At 44.4% G+C, this 21092-nt stretch overlaps 1 protein-coding gene across 1 annotated transcript; it reads right to left on the bottom strand.

Moving 5' to 3' along the window:
• Positions 1-2735: 2735 nt before the first annotated feature.
• Positions 2736-20281, bottom strand: AKAP13 (A kinase (PRKA) anchor protein 13; the record flags this gene model as incomplete). Its single annotated transcript, XM_010075759.1, has 17 exons — positions 2736-3388; positions 4211-4523; positions 6288-6737; positions 7144-7194; positions 8347-8391; positions 8897-8967; positions 11052-11216; positions 11862-12041; positions 12366-12448; positions 12531-12712; positions 14085-14161; positions 16336-16584; positions 17144-17261; positions 17361-17486; positions 18116-18366; positions 18992-19138; positions 20169-20281. Coding segments are annotated over 17 exons (2671 nt in total), but the record flags the coding sequence as incomplete, so codon positions are not given.
• Between the last annotated feature and the right edge of the window lie 811 nt (positions 20282-21092).

The raw sequence follows: 21092 nt of genomic DNA, 5'->3' as shown, positions 1-21092 counted from the left end.
GAAATCAGACGCTGGGAACCTATGCCAAGCCCTTCCAAAGAAAACCTGAGAGGGGAAAAATAAAAGGCTAAAGAGGTAAAAACAAGCCCTCACCTTCCTAAAGCCGAAAGAAGGAGGAAGCAGTGTGGGAGTAAAGGCTTCATTCCAAAAAAGTGAATCATACAGTAACATACATCCTCCAGGGACAAAGGTCTGTCCATCAGAATTTAAGACACAAACAACTTTGATATGCTGTATTTCTGGTCAGTGTATTTCTCACACCCACGGTTTGTTTGACAAGGAACCATGGGGACCTTAGGAGATCACTGAGCAAATACTATTTTGTTCAGGGCACCAAATGCTCTTTTTGATTTGCACAGGTCAGAAGAGATGCTTGAGCCAGGCAGAGGCTCAGCCCTGCGGCCCTGGGTCACGCGTCTGCCTCTTGATGCCTTTCTCAGAGCCATGGGACATTCCCGTGTCACGAATGCAAGATGTGTTGGGAGTGGAGAAAAGACAGTGGGATGAAAAGAAAAGTTCATGCTGGCAAAGGCTATTACAGATCGAGGGGAACTTTCAGAAATACCAGGGACCTGATCTCTGTTTACACAACAGTAAATGAGCCATGCACTGCTTTGGTTTCCAAAAATTCCTGCTTGGCCTATTCATTTTTGCAGATTTACAAATAGCAGGGCAGAAATTATTTTGTGAAATCTGTGTTTTTCTTATGAAAAAGGTAACACCACAACACCAGCTCATGCCTCCCTCAGCTCCTTTCAGGTTCAGAAGAGTGCCTGTATCTCCCTGGAAAAGCGACCCAAACCCTCACATCACTGCAAGAGGCTCCATGTTTTGCTTTTTCCTTTCCCTCCAAAAGGTATGAGAAAATCTAAACAAAATATTTAAACAAGGAAACAAACTGATAGGAGGAGTCTTGTCTGAAGTCACTGCTTCTTTTTCCAGACATTTTTGGCCTTAAAGAAAGCTCTCAGTTGAAATTGCATAACTCTAGGCATGGCATGGGCTGCTAAGCAGCACTGCCCAAACCCTGATTTTGTAGGAACCAGGGAGATAAGAACATTTGGTTTACCAATCTCTTGGTAAGAAAAAAAAAAAAAAAAAAGGAAAGAAAAAACACCAAATCACCCCTAAAGCCCTCAAACAAAAGCAAAATAAAAAGTAAAAAGAAATAAAAAAATAAAACCAAGTAAACGTCTTTTAAAAAAAGAACTCTTTCAAATAAACAGAAAGATAAATATCTTCTGCAAGCCCTGCTTGCAATTAGGAACAAGCACCAAATAATATTAAAAAAAACCCAAAACAAAAATAAATCTAACCTTTTTCCTTTCTTCTTCTTCTTTTTTTTTTTTTTTCTTTTTTCCTCCTTCTGAGTTTTAATAGTTTAGAGAGCTTCAAAAGCAAGCAGGCGGCTTAGGATTTCTGTACGGACCAAGACAGACCAGTCTAAGCATCCACCTCACCATCAATGCTGCTGAAATTCATCAGCACCGAACTCTGAAAACTGCTGCAGGTTACTAGCTTGTGAGAAGCCAGAGAGCAAACTGAAATCAAACAATAGTGCAAGAAGATTATTTTTTTTTTTTTAAAGAAAACCTGGTAGGAAAGGAAATGCACTTGACAGCTTCAAACTCTGAGCAAACCCTTCAGCTATTTTGAAGATGATACAGTCTCGTAACCATGTACAAATCCGCTCGGGCAATTCCCCTGAGAGGGTCTGGAAGAACAGTAATTCTGGAAAAAAGTTTGGCTTGCTGCATTTCTTTCCCCCCCACTGAACACATCCCTCTATTCAACAGCTGTACAAACACCTCACAGGCAGCAGAGCCAGAGCCACCTTCCCCTCCTGCTGACGGCAACGCAGGGACACACGGATACTCTCACCCTAGAGCCCATGGCCATGGAAACAGACCTGCCACACTGGACCTTTGGACCGGTCCCACAGTGTTTTTGTCCAGGAGAATGTATTATGAAAACAGCCCTGCCACACTGGACCTTTGGACCGGTCCCACAGTGTTTTTGTCCAGGAGAATGTATTTTCTCCCCAGAAATGGTTAATAAGTGCACGGTATTGTATAGGCGCAGGGACTAGGAGCTGCCTCTTTGGAGTTCTCTCTGCTCACTGCACTCAGTCCCCTGACCTGCAATGTCTCACAGAAATGCTCTGAAATTCCTGTTGTCTCATTCTGCCTCAGAAACGAGCAAGGGAAGCTGACAGAATCCAGAGAAACACAAGCCCAACAGTAACATAAAAAGTGGGGGAAGAAAAAAAACAAACAACAGAACAAAGTTCCCTAAAATCAGGTTTTCAGCCATCTCTCCAGCAAGTCATCAGGCTTGTAATGAAGGGATGTCAAATGCAACTGGACAACTATATTCTGGCAAAAACCCCAAATTTTCACTTAGGGAAAGGGAAGGAGTGAGCTGGAGCTCAAAGAGATTGTGTAAAAAAAAAAAAAAAAAAAAGTTGCTTAGAGTTGTTCCCACCTGAACACTGTCTGTTCTGGCTCCCTGGGGTTGCCTTACAAGCCTACTGAACTTCTCTTTTCTGCATCGTTTTTGAATACACCCAAAGATATTCTGCTTAATTCCGGAAACAGTCTGACATTTAAATCCTCTGCCCCGTGGAAATCTTTTGGAATTACTTTAAATTTTTTTTTCCTCTGAATTTTTTTTTTTGAACGCCATTACTGCTTCCTGGTGTAAGGTAACTTTCTGAAACCAAACAGTCCATATAACATGAGCACAAAAGGGGTGTGCAAGTCAACAGTGTTACCATTGGAGCAGTAAGGGCAAGATATTTAATATCTACATGCTCCCTGAAAGTCATCAGGTATCATCTATCCCCACAGGCCGAGCTAAGCTTGGCTGTACAGACTGTAAGCATATCCCAGTGGATACACAGATACATATATGTATATATACAATGTATCTATATATGCCAGAGTGCACGCACCATTTGTAGAGTCCTAATCTTTTGCTAAATGCTTGGTTTTGGTTATGTTCCCCAAAAAGGGGAATTTGAAGGCACAGACCCCTTAAGGCTATGTTCTCTCATCCTTTAGCAGTAAGAAGAGACAGAAAACATCAATCTCAGTCCATTTAACGCCAGGTTTGCGCAGAGACACAGTACTATTTGCCGTGCAGTCAGCCTCTGCGGTGAGAACTCATGCAAAACCACAGGAGAGAGGCCCTTTCCCATCACTTAACAGACTTCATAACACGTTTTATTTAAAACCTCCAGATGCTTGTCAGACGCAGGCACCAGCAGCGTGCTGCGGAGCGGGCAGGCAGATGTCCACTGTACCAATGCCGAGAGTGACCGATGGAATCATCCGTGCTCAGCAGAAGATCTCCTCACCCTCTGGAGGTGCTTCTGACGAGTGAGAATCTGCAGCACATAAAAACCAGGTGGGGATCACTATGGGAATACAGCAGGCAGAGCAGGGCTTCACGTGCATGGAAACCCCTCTGCCAAATCCACTGGGCACCTTTACAAGATGTCCAGTTCCCTGTTGAGCTACCATGACATTACATCCCATAATTGCTGAGCTTTCCTGTGCACAAGTTAGAAAACATCAGTGAGTTAACACGGGTAAGCCGGTCATCTGACTGCGTGAGATCAAATTTAATGTGGGTCAAAGTTTGTAGTGCAGAACTGAGTCCCAAGGGAATGCAAAACTACCAGAGAAAAAAAATGCCTTTTTTTTTTTTCCCAGATCAAGAGACAAGACAGACCAGCTCAAAGGGAAGGGAGAGGTCACCAGAAGGGTTGTGGGTATCACTTCCAAACTACAACAGAGTTAAAGCAGACAGCAATGCTGCAGGGGTGCAACAGCCAGGGGCATCCCAGCAGCAGTCCCTGAAAGCACATAGACTGAAGGAGGACATTCTCTTTCTCAAAGCAGAGCAAGCTGAAAAATACAGGGAGAACCCAACCTGTGGCGGCTGCTCAGGATGGGACAGGAAAGGGAAGGAGCAAGGAGCAGAGTGTGTCCCTCTGATAACCCCGGGGCTGCAGAACAGGCAGAAAAGCCCACAGAGAAGATCACTTCAAGCTGGGAACTCCACTCATCACAGCTGATCTTCATTCCTCAAGTGTTGCCATCTACATTCAAGCCTAGAATTTGTGGCTTCCACCAGCTTGTTGGCTGGAGGGACAAGCCAGCTCATCAACCCCAAAAACACACCTATGACCACCCCTGACACTCACCAGACTGTTGGGAGCGATGTCCCCTGCCCTTTTTCTTCTTTTCCTTCTTTTCCTTTGGTTTGGCTAAACTGAAGAGGCGGGTAGGCATCTGGGGCTGTTCCTCAGCCACCTTGTTAGTCTGGTTTGTTGTGCTAAGCAAATGGAAAGTGCTTTTCTCTTTGTGTGTCCTTGAAAGACTGTTCCTTTTTGGGGAGACAGACAGTTCTGCATCAAAGTGCCCTTGTTTAGGAAGGGAAGGGCTCTTCTGCTTGGAGGAGTCGTCGATGCTGGATTGCGAAGAGACTCTTGCAAGTTTCTCATGTAGATTTGAAACCTATAAAGGAAAAGTTTTTCATTGGAGCTGGATAGGAAGCATATTTCCCAGACCACTGACAGAGACAGCAGTTGTTCTTGGGAACATCCAGCCCATTCACCAACTAAAAAGCGGTCCCCATCCAAGCAAAACAACGAGAGAAGCAGCGCTCTCCATTTCAGACGAGGAAACGAGGCATATAAAGAGTAACGCTCCAGTATCTTTTGCTTATACATGTACTATGCTATGTATCAACAAGCCAAGGGCAAATATTCTCTAAGATCTCGATACCAAGACTCACCCTGCACCGTTTGCACACACAGATAGTGGCAGAAGGCCAACGAGAAGCGTGCCTCTGCGGCAGGGGAACGCCAGCACATAGCACTGGAGCGGCATTTGTCAAAGGAAGCCTTCCCAAGCAAAAGATGAAAGCAAAAACATTTTTCCAGGTTGTTTCTTTTTTCCTAACGGCTGTCTCAGGATGTAATTGAGGCCCGTGCATTCAAAGGGAAGATCAAAACAACAGCTCAACAAAGCCTTGCCGAACCCTCTATTAATAGCTCTGAAATGTCAGTAGGATACCTGCCTTGAAAAGGTGCTTCCTTCTCCTGATCCCCCAGGCCTCACAGTTATTTTACCTCTCAGCCTCTCCCACAGCATCCTTGTCCCCTCGCATGTCTACGTGTGCTGGATGCTGGAACAGCTTTGCTGTGTGCTTGGAAAATTTCTGGCCTGATCAGGAACCAGGGTGGGAGGGAGCAAACCCTCCTCCGATGATTTGCTTTTCAGAGCTCACTGCTGAGCTCCGCAATTAGTCCATTCAGGCACCCAAAATCATTTCCACTCCGCAATCCAACATTTACAAACTAATTCTGCTACAGCTCTAAGCAAATTACATTCAGAATTAGTGAGTTACAAACAAGCAAACAATCAACAACAGGCTTACGGTTCAAATTCAGCCCATGTTTTGCCAACAGATGCTTGCTCTCCTCAGCCAGACTGCTGCACAGTTATAAAAAAATAAACCCCAGCTTGCTGAAAAATGTGCAGAGCAGGCTCTGCGTGTGGACTTTTCTCTCTGTTTGTGGGCAGCCAGACAGCAAAAGCCTCTTGCAGCAGAGCCAGGGACCTTTGCTCATTGAGCCATGACTCGACTGCAGGTTCCCAGTCTCTTTAGGATGAGGACAATGCCCATCTCTCTGCTAGATATCAAGAATGCTTTTGGAGATGGATGCAAGTGTACAAACAGCCTTCCCCTGCAGTTATCAGCCTCACAAGTGGCTTTTGTGACAGCTGGAGGGTGCAGGTAACCCAGAGCACTCAGGCTGTTTTCGAGAAGGATGTCCCATCTGCCTGATTGCTCCCCAGACCTCAGCACCCATGGGATGAAAGCCAATGTCAAAGCCAGTATTGACCTCCTGGGACTGCCTAGAGCACCTTCTCTGCAAGCCAGCCACCTCTGCTCTGCTGTCTGCCAACACAAAGCACAGACAAGCCAGCAGAGCTCAGGCTGCTGTAACCACCCACGGCTCAGCACTGGCCAGGCAGCCTGAATACACTGTGTTGCATCAACACTGGCAATGCCTCAGCAGCTCTGGAGGTGCCACAAAGGCAGCCCTGCACATCATGTGCAAGGAAAGAGCTAGTTTTAAATACGAGGCCCCGCATGTCTAGGGCTGGCCTGGTGTCAGTTTATCACTGCCAGCATGCAGCTGACCCAGGACCATCTGGGAGCTCCCTGCAGGGCATGGCTTACGCAGCAGCTCAGCCATCCGCAGCCTTTACCTGGTTGTGCTCAGCCTCCTGCCGCATTTGAGCCAATCGCTCCACATCTTGCTTGAACTGTGCCTTCTCCCTCTCCAGCTGCTTCTGTGCCGTGCGAAGCCTCTCCAGGTCGAGCTGGTAGGAGGCCTTCTTCACCTGCAGCTCCTCTCGCTCCCTCTCGAGGTCCTGCCACCCTTTCTGGACCTGCTCCTCTCGCTGGGCCAGCTGGGCCTCCTGCTCTGCCAACTCCTTCTCCCGGACTTCCCACTCCTTCTCTCTCTTCCTCCTCTCCTCCTGGTGCTGTGTCTGCTGCTTCTTCAGGTTGGCCAACTCCTGGCGCTGCTTCTCCAGGTTGCGCTGCTTCTCCTGCTCCAGCAGCGATGTTGGCCGGAAGAAGCTTCGGGACAGAGCCCTCTCACTCAGAGCTAGCTTTTGGTCCTCGATGTAGGTGTCCTGTTGCAGCACGACGCCCTGGGAGAGAGGGGACACAAATCATTGCAGTGCCCTCTCCATGGAGAGAGAGGCTCCATGCCTGAAAACCTCAGGGTGCTGTAATGAACCCCTTCTTCCCCCACCAAGTTCACGGCTCAGCACTGCTGCCTTACAGCTGGGCTACCAGAGGATGCTGGCAGACCATCTTCCCACCAGCAGCTTCCCAAATTCAGGTGAGCACTGGTTCACTTCGACAGCAGTCCATTCCTATGACCTGCTGGCAAGCTGCCTGCGAGCTGGCCATGGCATAATCAGCCACACAGGGATGTCACAAGCAAAGGGGAAGGGGGAGATGGGTTGCGAAGCATGAGTGGCTGTTACTGCCTGGCAGGATGCACAGTTTGGGGAAGCGGCATGCAAAAGCGGGATGAACTGCCAAGCCTACCTGCAAAGCACTGAGCAGCTTATGGAGGCTGGTAATGGTTTGGAGGACCTGCTGCGAGAAAACAAAAGCATTGCTATTAGATCTCACTGGCTACCAGGGTACATGTAAAGCACCCTTCTCCACTGTGACCCACCAGTGGGTCTGACAAGCTGTATGACCATCCCTCTACACCTTCATTCTTTTCACTCTTCACTTGAGATGACTGCATCATCCCCCCGTACACCAACACATCCCTTGGACATCACCTGGCATCATCTTCCTCACTTTACCAGCTGTCAGTGCAGCAGGGAAGGAAACATCTGCAGGAGCACCTAATGGCACAGACCTCATGGGAACTCCCGGGTTGTCCCTGGAAACCATTTCCCACAGAATCAGCTCGCTCAAGAACAAGCACAGTAATTGGGATAAGACCTGTCTGTTCACTTAAGAGTTCAGGGAAAGAACTTCAAGGGGCAAAAAAAGAAGAAATCTTAAAATGAATATGGAATATTTGCACTCTTCTACCCCCGGCTGACCCATACAGGTCACACTATCATTAGACAGAAAAACTGCAATACAGCAGGCACAGAAGTACAGCAGGTGTGTTCATGGAGGCTCTCTGAAAATCCAGGTAAATATGAACGCATCATGCCATCAATACAGAGCAAGCTACTTTGGAGCGACGCCCTAAACTTAAATTAATTTTTTAGCCTAGCAAAAAATTTATTGGAATCTCTCATATCCTACAATTACTTTTAAGAAGAAAAACCACTGCAGTATTTGCAATAGTGGTGTGATAGCCAGTATTAAAAGAACTGCTTCTCATTCTGCTATTAATGCTAATTGGGAGTTATGAATGTGTATCAAAGGGAGAATAGAAATCTAATTGCCCCAATTCACTGCACCTGCAACATAAAATTAAACTCCCTCTGTCTGCAGATGCACAATAAATACAGCCCTGTGCATCCTAGCAGTAATTAACCCTTGCTGCCTATAATCAGCAGATATCATCATGCTGGCAAGCAGATGACAATCAGTGAATTCCCTGTCTGAACGCCCAAGGTTAAACAAATAAATGACACAGTGGGTTCAGCTTAATGTATTTAAAAGTCTACACGTGCTTCAGCAAATGAAATGTATTTTCTTCTACATTATCACCTATTGAGATAAATTCACTTGCCACTTAAATGAAGGAAACAGATGAGCAACAGAATCAATTCTTACCTCGTTATTCCTTTTCAACATGAACATCAGATTAGCATTTCCACCCTATGAAAAGATCACAGATTTAACATGAGGACAAATGAGAAATCACAGCCAATGTATTCTGAAGCTGAACTAATGATAGACACCATTAAACACCCTCCATCTTCCATTCTGGGAGAATTCATGCATGTTTTTTAGGCAAGTTAAAATCTTATGAAATAAAATGTTAATTAGGTATCATTTTTTAGTTATATGATGGATCAATTCAGAGCAAAATTAGGTGCAAGGTTATAACTGACCTTATCATTTCAATAACGATGCATAATTAAACACATGCTTTAGCTGATCTGCAGACAGATGGCAGATAACCTGTGCCACAAAGGAATACTACTAATTTGCAGTCAGTTTTCAAGTCAGGATTTTAGCTACAGCAAAGTGTTTCTGGCTGCATACTTTCAATTTTATTTTAACTTATTAGGATATATCTAATTGTCAAGAAATTGTTCAAAACTTGTCACTCTCTTGAAATCTGAACTCAGTGGCAGCAGATAGATAAACCAAGCGATACCTTCTTTAAAATGCTGTCCGACTCTGTTCTCCGAAGGTCCTGAGCATCGTCACCTTCATCTTTCGCTCCACCTAAAGGAAGAAGCCAGCATTGACACTGGTTATTCAACATTTTAAGCCATAGACGAAGTTGCTAATGTCTGAGAAATTTAATACAGGAAACTCCGATGTCTCACAAGACACAGAGCTCTTGACACTTTAACTAAATACATTTGCTCTCTATGTATACAGAACATGGCAGCAGCATCAGGAAAAGTGGAGCTGAATTCAGATTAGGATTGACTTTGGTTTCAGACAACGTGCTGATAAATTTGGCACCCTCCTATTAATTGGTGCTCTGTCTAGCCCCCGCACTGCTGTCTACTACCAAAGAATACTTGCTGAGAAGACAGGAGGCAGAATAAGAGCAGATGGAGAACAATAACGGTATCATCTCAGGGGATATTATTACAGGTACAGTTTCAATGCCTTTGTTATTCAAATGCAATTTACAGCTAGGTCAGATACTGCTGCGCAATACCCTGTGTAATTTTATGCTAACAATTTCTCCTTAGTCTTAGTTATCAGAAGCCTGTATCTTCAAAGGGACACTGGACTTTTCTTTCTAACTTACCCCTGGATGGCTCCTATCAGTGCTCCTGAGCAGGACTGAACTAACCTGTGGGGCCAAGAGGGCTGCAGCCCTCCACCTGTGCTGCCCTTCTGCTGGCAGTGGTGAAGGAGTCACATGGCTCTTTGGTTCTCCAGCTCTTGACAAGACTCCTGCAGTCCCCTTGCCAGCTGAAATGCAGCCCATGGGGAACCTCCACACCTCCCTACTGACATTCTTTTAATGATAAACAACTTTACATACACCTGTATCTGCAGCAATGTCAAGGACACCGTACCTAGCGCAAAAGGCCCTCTCCTCCCACCACCCTCCAGGTAGGCTTTGCTATTAAAAGCTGACCCTCAAGTCCTCCTAACAGACCTTCTCTTCTGCGCCACGTCCTGGGACCTTCCACCTCTTTGCAGGAGGAAACACCTCCCTTCTGCTTTGCTGGAGGGGAGAACGAAGGGGAGTCAGGTTATAACCCTTGCCCAAGATTGCACAGGTTGTGAACAGAAGAACTGGAGATGAAAGCCAGGTTTCATGCCTCCTGGCCTCCAGCTGAACAAACAGGCCCTGCATTCTTTTCCCAAATTCTCCCAAGAGCCTACAACTATTGAATAACAATCTAATCCAAAAGAGGACATTTCTACAGGAAACCTTGAGCTGGGCACTGAGGTTGTCCCACTCATCACTGCAAGAGAGAGGCACAACCCCTAAATAAACCCCTCCAGCATGAACGTATTTGTCATTATGATGACAAGGCTTGTGGAGGGCTTTGCAGCTTTCCAGTAGAGCTGGGAAAACCTCTACATACTTCTCATGTCTGACTGTCTGGAGCTAACACTGCTCCTTTAATGCAGAAGGTCAGACGAGGCCCAACGATCCCAACGCTGAGACAGACACTAGCGCAGCAAAACTGGCTGTACTGGGAGTATGAGTGAGACCACAGAGAAAGGAATTTGAGGACAGGGAAGTTTCTGATGACTAGGGCAAAGAAGGAGAGCATTGGGAAGCAGCCAACTATGCAGCTGAAATAAATAGTCACACGTTTGTTTGGGAGAGACTTAATTGCAGGAATAACACATGCAGTTGTATGGGGAACACAAATGTGTAGAGAGCAGAGCCAGGGGAGAAGGTGCTTGATTCAGCAACATCCTCATCCATTCGCAAATGCAACAGCACCAGGTTCCTGCTGGAAGATAACTGAAGAACAAAGAACAGAGCTGCAGATATTACAATAAGAACATGAAGAAACTAATCTATTAAGAAGCCAAATGCTTTCATGTGGCATGTAAGTAAAGAAGTAAGGAGGATTTGGAGAGAACACAGAGGGAGGAGTGAAGAGTTCAGATGTTTAATCCTCACATAGCCATGCAACCTCAACAACCATCATTTCACCTGTACACATTTTTTTTTTCTAATCTGTTATTTAATCTATCAACTATTATTGGAGAGGAGCTGGCAAACCCAAATCACCAGCTGCTGGAGTCCTTCTGAAGCAAGAGGACACGACGACATTATGTGTTACTAACAAATGCTGATGTGCACATACGTAACTACTCACACTTGGAGGCATTCATCTGATGACTGTCAAATCCTCCAAAAGTTTCTGCTCTTCTAGGGAGAGAGATGGGGCCAACTCCTCCTTCTTGTTCCATGGCAGTGCTGCTGACCTGCTGCCCAAGGGCAGTGCCCAGGCTCCTGTTCACCAGGTCTTGCAGCAGTTCAACTGATAAAAAGCAATGATATATCTGGTTAAAGACTACTTCCGGCTTCTGAGCTATTTTCATCCCTACAGCTTGCCTGACCATTAAATCCAATTCCTGGAGCTCTGCACAGGCTTACACCTCCCTCTCTTCCTCCAGGCAACCTGGTGTGCTCTGACAACAGCATTGAATAATTTTTAGCCTTTCCAAAAATCACACCAGAAAGTTGCCCGAGTTTCCATCTACTCTTGCCTTTGTCAACAGACTTGCCTGTCCCTTGCAGGCACCACAAGGGCCTGCTGGAACCTGAGGCTCCTTCTCACACCTTGCTGAGAGACTAAAGGCATAGCGAAAGCCTGGATGGTCCAAATTTCAGCCAAGGATAAATCCTGTGCTGCTCCTGACCCCAGTGCAGATTCAACGCACGCTTGTTCTCTGTGCTGACTTCTTTTCTGCCCTCTTTCAACAGCCATCACTATCTGCTTCCTTTCCGGATCCTCATTACCTGTCCCCGAGACAATAACACAAATAACACAATATCTCCTTACCTATGCTGTCGTTCTGACAGAGAAGACTTCCCCTGCAAAACTGCTGCTTGAGGACTGATGGCTTCACTGAAGGTGGGTGTGTTGATTAGTGTAATTAATGTGTCACCCTGACTTGCTCACCTTCATTTATTGCAGTTTTCATAATGGCCTCTCCTTTTGGTGCCTCTTCTGTGTTGGCTCTGAAGAGCAACCTGGAGCCTGGCATGTCCTCCTGCACAGAGCTGTCTGCCATGTCGCGGAAGATCTTAGTTTTCTCCTCCAGCAAGAGGAGGATCTGCTTATCCTTCTGATGAAGTTGTTCTGTGGGGGTGAACAGAAAACAGCGATGAAGACAGAAGAGAAAAGCTTCGGTAAGAAAATTGAGTGATTCATGAGATATTGGCCCCATCTAGTGGAACCTGATGATACAACTGCGCCCCGTGCAATCCAGCACAGCAATGGCACCGAGCGTGCTCAGAAAAAAATAATGCAAAAGCAAGGTGAGGTGCAAACAAGGACTGCAATTATTTGCTGGATACAGGATTCTGTCCTTTGAAAAAAGTAATAATTTAACCACAAACCCCAACATTTCCTTTGAATTTTTTCAAAAACCGCTCCCCAGCTCTGTCCCAGACAGGTTTTTACCTTTCAGTGCTCTCACTTTCGCATCCGACACTTTCTTTTCAAACTCAGACTCACAAGGGACTCCTTCGTCTTCATCTTTAACCCTGGACAAGAGACAGATCTCAATTACTACCAGAACATGACCACGTGCACCACCTGCCTTGCAAGAACAGCTTGGTAGCTTACATGGTGTTCATTGTGTCTTGAATGATCTGTATCCAGCCGTTACGCTCTTCTTTGGAGCTGGCGTGGACTTCCACCATTTCGGGATCTTTTACACCCATACTGATCAGGAACAAACCCTTCTCTTCATGAGCCACTTCTCGTACGATCAACTTCTTCAGAGAGATCACAGTGGACTTCTGGTCCTTTACGTGGAAAAAAAATCGGTGAGGAGGGTGAACAGTACTAGTTCCCAGATGGAAACTAGCAGGAAAAAGGTCCCAATATTCATACTGTTACTTCTTTCAGGTTGTAAACATTTCCTGAACCTACTAGCTAATTAAGAAAATAAATCATTTTAATGGATTCAAAAAACTCGGAAGGGCTTGCTTTCCTCCATCAGCCCTGTAGGAAAAGCAATTTTAACTTGTTACATCTCAACCAAGAATTAATTTAAAATTGACTTCGTGGTTTTGCAAACTCTACCATGTTTTGTTCTAACTCCAGTAGACCTTTTATCTCATCTTCTCCTGCCCACACTGTCTCTGTCATTAATATCACAGCTCCTTAAACCTTGTGCAGCTTGCTAACGCCTGCTTCTCACACATTATCTTTGTGATCTGCCTCTGGAATGGAGTAACATCTTCTTTTCAAATCCCACAAAACCAATGCTCTTCTCAGAAGATCACAGTTGACTCCTATGATGGAGAAGACTTGTGTGTAAGATGACAGTTCATTGTGTGCTATGGTCTCTGTGTAATCAGTCTGCTTGGTTAAAATGTCCCTTTGCTTTTGTGTCATCTGCATATGAGTCAGCCCCTTTATGCATTTTACAAGATGGTACACTGGGGTGATTTGGTAGCAGTTCATTAGCAGGACTTGTGTGCAAATCAGCTTCCCCTGTGTAGGGCACTGAGTCTGTGCAGATCTTTGGTGGAACTGGAATAACAGATGATCAGCTCTCAAAAGGTTCAAAGGGTGGAACAGTGACAAGGTTTAGCCAGTCTAGACCATGCCTGCAAGGTACAGCCCCAACAGACTGAATCAGGTATTAGGTTTACCTGCTTCAGCAGGTCAGTGTGCCTCCCCCTTTTAGGAGGACTGCTTTCAAAAGCTAATATTTTTGGTCCTGTCCATTACGAATATATTCCTCTGACCATTTATTTGCAAAGTGTTCTCTTGAATTTACTGCAAGCGGCATTCCACCCCCCCCCATCTGCTCACAATGCATTAGGATATTTTCTTCTGCTAAAATTCATTTTTACAATGTTTGCACTGTCCCATTGCCCCCTCCCACCTCAAGCACTGCTTGAATCTGCACAAACTGAAAAGGAGTAAGTATATCAAGTGACAGGCAAGTTTTCAAGGCCAATTATCAGCTATGCCAGGGCAGTGCAGAAAGGGGAGGTGGGGCATGAAGACACGTTTTTCTATCAAAAAGAATGGAGTCAGCTCAGCAAATGAAAATGTCGTAAGCAAGAAAATTGTTTTAGCAGGCAATGGTGGGCTTCACTGCACAACACACATCAAGGGTCTCTCAAGTAGAAAAGGAAGCAGGAGAAAAGGTTGAAGCCTTACCAGTGAGGCAAAGACATACTTCTGGTCCTTCTCCTGAAGGAATACGAGCATGTCAGAGAGGAGAACAGCCTGGACTTCTGCAAAAGAAAAAAGCATATATATATATATTTTACTGCAAGAAAAGTGCAGTATAACCACTCAACCTACCCCAAACCAAATATCACTTTTAATAACACAAGTGCTGGGGAGTGGTAAGGATGTTTTTTGCAAATCCTGGAAGCAGGGTGAATCTCCTGGTTAGCAGGAGGAGCAGTGGCAGCGCCTGGAGATGCTGGGTCAGATTAGCCCTGAACTGACTTTGCATAATACAACAGCACCTGGGAAACCTGCAGGATTTCCTCTCATCTGTCAGAGAAGGGGCACTTCTTTCCAGGCACATGCTTTCTAACAGTTAGGACACGGGCATAACAGCGAAAGCTAGAGATGCTTACTGAATAGAAGCGCTGTTTTCTCAAACAATATTTTAGCCCTCAAGCAAAATATCTGCACAGGAAGTTTTGGGTTTTATGGTTCTCCTGATGAGTGGTTTGCAGAGTGTAAATTATCGTGCAATAACAACATTTGTCAGCTGCAGTTTATTTCCCAGGAAATACAGACTTCAGGAGCCACCACTAATTCTGCTCACAGACAAACACAACTCTTGCTGACTCCAAGGGGAGCCAATAGAGCCTGCGTGAGATGCAGGACCTGGCTTTCTTTCATGGGAGAAGGAAGCACAACATCAAGCCAAAACAGGATTTTAAATCAGAATGCAGCCTTTTCCCAGAGTACACGTCCAGCCTTCCAAGTCTCCTAATGACATATCGCAAAGTTGCACAGCAACTACCAAGTATAATGCCCCACCCAGAGCCCTCAGTACAAAGAGTTTTTGTGTAATGTACTTGGGAAAACTTGTGACAGAGAGGAAGCAAACCAGAAAGTTAAATCATCCCGTGGGTAATTCCTTCCATTCTGTTTTGGGAAGACAGGATCCATTCCAGATAAAAGAACCACTACACTTTGAGCAAAGCTGCAAAATGAACTCAAAGATCTGTGAGCTTTGCAAGAGTCAGCATTTGACTCTGTTCTTCTCTACTGTCTGTGCACTTTGCAAAAGGGGAAATGCTAAAAACCTCCAAGAAAAGTTCTTGCTACACTTCTCTGTGCTTCACTTCAAATCTAGCAAAATAACCTGATTGTATGAACTAGCTACTCTCCCCTTGGGCTCTGCAGCTTGGCTGCAGGATCTGGTTTTGCTGAGAGCTTGCACTACAGACAGAGGTATGTTTATGCATTTCTATGATTTACAAATGCAAATGCAGCCTGTACTTATCACAGGATTTCACAACAGTGGTATAACTTGCTTCATCCACCATCTAAAGTCAATAGTAATCTTGGGTGCCTAGAAACCACCTGTAAACTTCCTGTTTCTAAAACTTCACAGTAAATCCTACCCAATATGGAGTTTTGTGTTATCACTGCCTCCCTGCACAGCACGGCTCCAGGCTACCAGCCCCCATTCATGCCCAAGTACCCTGGTTTAGTCAGCTGATACTGAGAGCAAAAGGAGGAAAGCCCAGCCTTCCTGCAGAGCCCGAAACACTGCCCTGTCTGCTCTTACTGCTACTGTGGTCCCAGCTGACGGCTTCCTTGGGAGACTTAGTGCTTAACTCAGTAGAGAACTTCAGTGGTCAGCAGAGCATGGCACCTTAGAAGAACTATTTCCACCTGATAACAAAAAAGAGTAATTCAAGAAAACACCAACCAAGTAAGAAGCAGCTGCAGGGACACCAGAGTCTCTTCTGAAGTGTTTGTGTCAGTAGTTCAAGAGGTTCAAGAGCAATGAACGCCTGGGACACCTCTTTTTTGGATGCAGCGAGCCCACTTCCTAGAACTGCTGCACATGCACATCGTGGCACGGGGATCTGACTCATTGCTCCCAGCAACTGCAGCACCAGCGTGTCCTTCTGGCCCAAAGGATCCCCCAGTGACTCTGCTCCTTGTGTGATGCACTGAGATGTCACTACCACCCAAGACTTCAGCAGGCGTGGAATTGCCAGGAGGAAAAGCAGCTACCTATCACCCCAGAAACAACATGAGGAATTGGAAATGCTGCGATGGGAAGTGAGTGTACAGCACAGGGAAAGCTCCTGTCAAAATCTCTCAAAGCAAAATAATACATAAAAAGTTGGAGACACCAATCTGAGGACTAGTCTTATATCCAAAGAGGCTGAGCTGTATTCTCCCCCTGCAGACGGCAGGATACTCTTACCTTTTAACCGGCCAGCTGCATTTTTCAGTGAAACAGGCCCATCTCGGATGAGCTTTCGATGCCTCAAGTCCTCTCTTGCAAACATCTGACCACTCTTCATCCTCATGATGGACTTGCTATCCGTCCGGTTGTAAATCTCATTAAGACGCATTTTCTTTTCGTAATTGCTGACTTTGCTATTGACTGCAGCAATCAAATCTTTAACGAGGTTTAATGACTGAGTCAAGTCTTCATGTTCCACTTCATTTTCTTTGAACAGAAAGACAAACACCTCAATTTCACTTCATCCTTGTGGAGTCTAACTTCCTGATTTTATTTCCTTCCTTCTTCTTCACCCTCAATAATTTAATATACTTTCAATAATAACAATAATAATTCAGAAATTCAATAATTTCCTGAGATTGGTTGCATTTTTCAAGCTTAAGGAGTGTTTCACAAAACCTTTTGCATATACAGTTGAGGTTGGGGACTATTCCAATACACTTCATATATGTGACAGTATAGATGAAATGCACAAATTAACCACATATTTTAGTCATTACCAAAAAAAGTAAGCTGTGAGTCTTTGTAGTCTAAGCATGTTGCTCCATAATTAGCTAGAGACAGACTTACAGCAACTAAATCAAGGCACCCAAATAAGTAATCCTAACTGGAGATATGAAAATGAGTTATCTCATTACAGTGGTGTGAGCCAATAATGATTGGATTAGCTGGCCTATTCTAAGAAAATCTGTTTCAGCTGAAAAGATCCAAGAAATTTACACTGGAGGAACAAATTCACACTTAGAATAGAGGAACTGGTTCCTACCTTTGGTGTACTGCAGTATCCTTTGTAAAAGGACTGGGTACTTTGTGATTCTCTGTGTTACCAACAGGATACATTCAGAAATCCCAAGACGCCTCACTAGGGAGCTGCTCATTTTTTTCTAAGGAACAAAGATGAAAATTTCAGTTCTGTAGCAAAATGCAGAGTGCAGAAAGGACATAATTTTTCCATTGACTACATCTGTTCTACCAGGTCCTACCTTGACAAATGCCTGAAACCGCTTGTCCTTTGAGTACAAATCTTTGAAGTTATTTACTGCCTCACAGTGATGCCCGCAGAATTTGCCATATGTTTTCTTCATTCGCTCGGCACTCTCACCGGAGAACTGCAAGACATGAGAGACAGAGGTCCAATTTGCACTGAGATCCTGGTGTGATATCCCAACAGTGCCTGCCAGTCTCTTAAAAGAACTTGATGAAACCAAAATTATCCAAGGCATCCTAAACCAAGCAAGGAGATCTCTAGAAAGTAAAGATCTGAGCTCGGGACTTCACTGAATTCACACTTGGTGCAAAATTTGGGATTCTACTCACAGGGCTTAAAAGCCAACCACAAAAAAGTCAAGACAGACAAAAGGAAGGGAGAAAGCACCAGATAAAGACAAGTAAAATGACCCACCCGAAGTTAAATAGCAGGTCAGTAAGTCAGCCAAGAAACACATTGGGCATATTTTGCTGTGGGCTACTGCCTACCCTCCAGGCTGTGGTCAAACCATTCAGTGCCTGTCAGGGAATGCTTCTCTTTCCCACAAAATAAACTAAATTAATTTTCATCATTAGACCTTCCTCTGAAAGACCAAAAAGTGGTTCAAAAAGCAGAGGCTGAGATTTTTACACATGTGAAGAGTAAAAGTACCATCAGCTGTGATTATCTAACAAGCATAAACAGGAGGGAAGGAAGAGTGCCTGCTTTCCAGCTGTGCTCTCAGAAGTGCAAGGACTTTCCAGTACTTACTTGATTCACTAGGATGTCACCTATCCTCTTGATAACAAAGTTCTTTTCACTTTTGTCTGCCAATGACTCCTTTTTCCTTTCCAGAATCCGCTGGAAGAAGTGACTGTGGATGTGCAGCAAGTTTTCCAGGCAGGGAAAGATCTTGTCTACAACTTGTTGATCATACTGTAGTTCCTTTAGCATCCCTGCGCTGTATACATCATTCATGATCTTCAGGGTGCGGACATGATGCATTTCTGTTTGCATTAACTCTGTATATGATGAAGACAAGGTCAAAAGCAAGGTCACTGGAGAGTGCATGAGTGTACAGTACAAGGAAAAGCTGCCAGTAGCAAGCTCTTCCATAACTGGGCTTCTCTAAGTAGCTTCAGAAAATTTCATGTTGGGTATTGGAAAATGAATCAATTGTTTCATGTGTGGGAGAAATAGGTGGGCAGAGTTGTCCCACACTAAAGAGCTTTGGACACTGCTGCTGAGGTCTGAACCTTCAGCACTGCTATCTGCTCCTTCCTAACACCTCACTGCCAGCCTCAACACAGTGTGCTTTTGCCAGACAGGATGGCTCTTGCATCTGGCAGGAGAAGACTTCCTAACTAGCTGCTCTGCTGTAACAGAGTTTGAACGTCTTCAGCAGAAAAATGAGGAGAGGCAATTTCTGGGCTTTTTTTTTTTTTTAATGTCTTCTGGATACGTGAAATACAGAAAGAAAGCTTTCACAGAATACATTATGTTTCTAAGAACTTCAAGAATGAAATTGGCTTCTGAAGAATCCAAGTAAGTGTTCCTATTCACTGACCTAAAGCTACCCAAATCCATGCATGAGTACATCAAGAAGCTACCTACAATGAGTGAAAAATTAAGATGCGGGGATCTCACCGTAAATGACATCTTGCCGTTTGACAACATCTTTGTTTTGCTGCTGTAGGAACTTGCTGTCCACTACTTGGCTCCAGGACTCTGCCTCCAGCTGCTTGGAATCTAATTCCAGGTCTCCCATCAGCTGTCCTTCGTTCATGTCCGCACCTTCACAAAGCAATGGAAGTGCCATTAAGATGTGAGCAACTTGTCCCATTTGAGATTCCTTTCTATTAATTTAGGTTTAGACTTTCTTTGTCATACCACAGACATCACACATATTCTCCTTTACTGACACAAAAATGGAATTGTAACCCCTAAGGACCAGGTTATGAAAAACATTTTTAAAGGTTATTTGCTAGTGGCACAAAACTAGCTCATCACTCACATAGACCAAATTCTAGCTCAGATAAAAGACAAAGGATTCATTGCAACATTGCAGATAAATAAAAAAAAAACCAACACCCAGTTTGTCTTCCTTCATTTGCATCAGTGAATCGAGGGAACTTAGACCTATAGACCTATGTAAAGTCTGTTTTCAAGCTTAGAAAGCCAGAACTGATGCAGGTAGAAGTGAGCACTACATACATTACATACGCACATATGTATCTTTAAGAGAGATTGCTCATTTGTGCAGGAACCGAGAAATTTTCTTGTCACCACGAGCATGTCCTTGTTTAGTCCTTAATAAATTAAGACCATTCTGCTCTTTCCAGGTGAATATTGGCTAAGATGTAAAAATACTGATTATATCCTAAAAAACCCATATAAAAATATTTAAACTTAAGAAACTAATGTAACTGACATCACTTTCAAACCCACTAAACTAAACAATATGTTTCTTCCTTCCTCACTCGGGAAAGAAAAAACGCAATGCATCAGCATGAAAAAGGTGACAGAGTGCAAAATCTGTGACTGTATGAATGGGTCAGAAATGCAGAATGAAAGAGGAAATGCTTGTCCCTGAGCTAAATTGCAAGTAACTCAACTGCAACTGAAACTTTCCACACGTTTTCTCACAACTCAACAAGCTAACAAAATTATTATGTGGGGCTTTGTTTTAAGTTTACCATACTAATACTCTAAAATTAAAGTAAATGCACTTTAACTGTCCATTTGAAAGGAAAACATTTTTCCTATTTCTGGAAAGCAGCACTGAGACCTTCCTGTTGCTATAAATGCCATGGGGATCTCTTACCTTCGTCAACCAGTGACTCCGTGGATTCATTCACCCGGCTGATTTTATGTAAGGAGTCTGTTGACTGCGATAGGAATTTCCAAGTGTGTATTAAGCTGTCATCGTTCCCAACTCTGCAGAAAACCAGAACACCGAATGCCATTTATGACATAAAGAAACAGCCAAACGTACTTTCAAATAGACAGAACTAATGCATTTTAAATATTAATTGAAAACCAAAACAAGTGTTGCACAGTTATATACAGAAATGTACTTTTATTAATTGTAGTTTAACAACTACCTATTGGGGCTGAACAAGCTGTAAGATCTACAGTTCTGACTGACGGTGCTGCTTCTATAAAGAATCACACCTGAGGTTTTATGGTTTGGATAACTCCTTTTTATGACTCTCCATTTTACAATCACTTCCTATGCTCATTGTCCTTGGTGCAAGCAGTACAAAAATGCAACACACAAAAGGCCGTCTGTCCTGGTTTGGGCTGTGACAGAGTTAACTTTCTTCATAGTAGCTAGTGTGAGGCTGTGTTTTGGAGTTGTGCTGAGAAGGTGGCTGATAACATTGTGATGTTTATAGCTGCTGCCAGGACAGTCAGTTAAAGACTTTTTGGCTTCATGCTGTGCCAGTGTCTGCAGAGGCAGGAGAAGCTGGGAGGAAGCACAGCCCCAAATACTAGCCTAGGGCTTGACCTTAGGTTTAGAACTGAGAGCTAAATTGTCCAAAAGCATATTCCACATTGTGCACATCACGCCCAGCATATAGACGAGGATCTGTTAGGAAGATCTCTCTCTGGGGGTCACCCCCCTGTCTCTCGGGGTCAGCTTTCAGTCTGTCATCTCTTTTCTGGAATTAGAGTTTTAGGACTCTCCCTGCTCCAGGATTGTTAGCCAGAAATGAGTTGAGCCTTGGTCATCGGGTGGTGAGCA

The sequence above is a fragment of the Pterocles gutturalis genome, unplaced genomic scaffold (genome assembly GCF_000699245.1).
Source record: "Pterocles gutturalis isolate BGI_N339 unplaced genomic scaffold, ASM69924v1 scaffold3971, whole genome shotgun sequence".
In the NCBI taxonomy this organism is placed as follows: domain Eukaryota; kingdom Metazoa; phylum Chordata; class Aves; order Pterocliformes; family Pteroclidae; genus Pterocles; species Pterocles gutturalis.
Note: the sequence above shows the minus strand (reverse complement) of the source record. Positions and strands in the feature narration are given on the sequence as shown.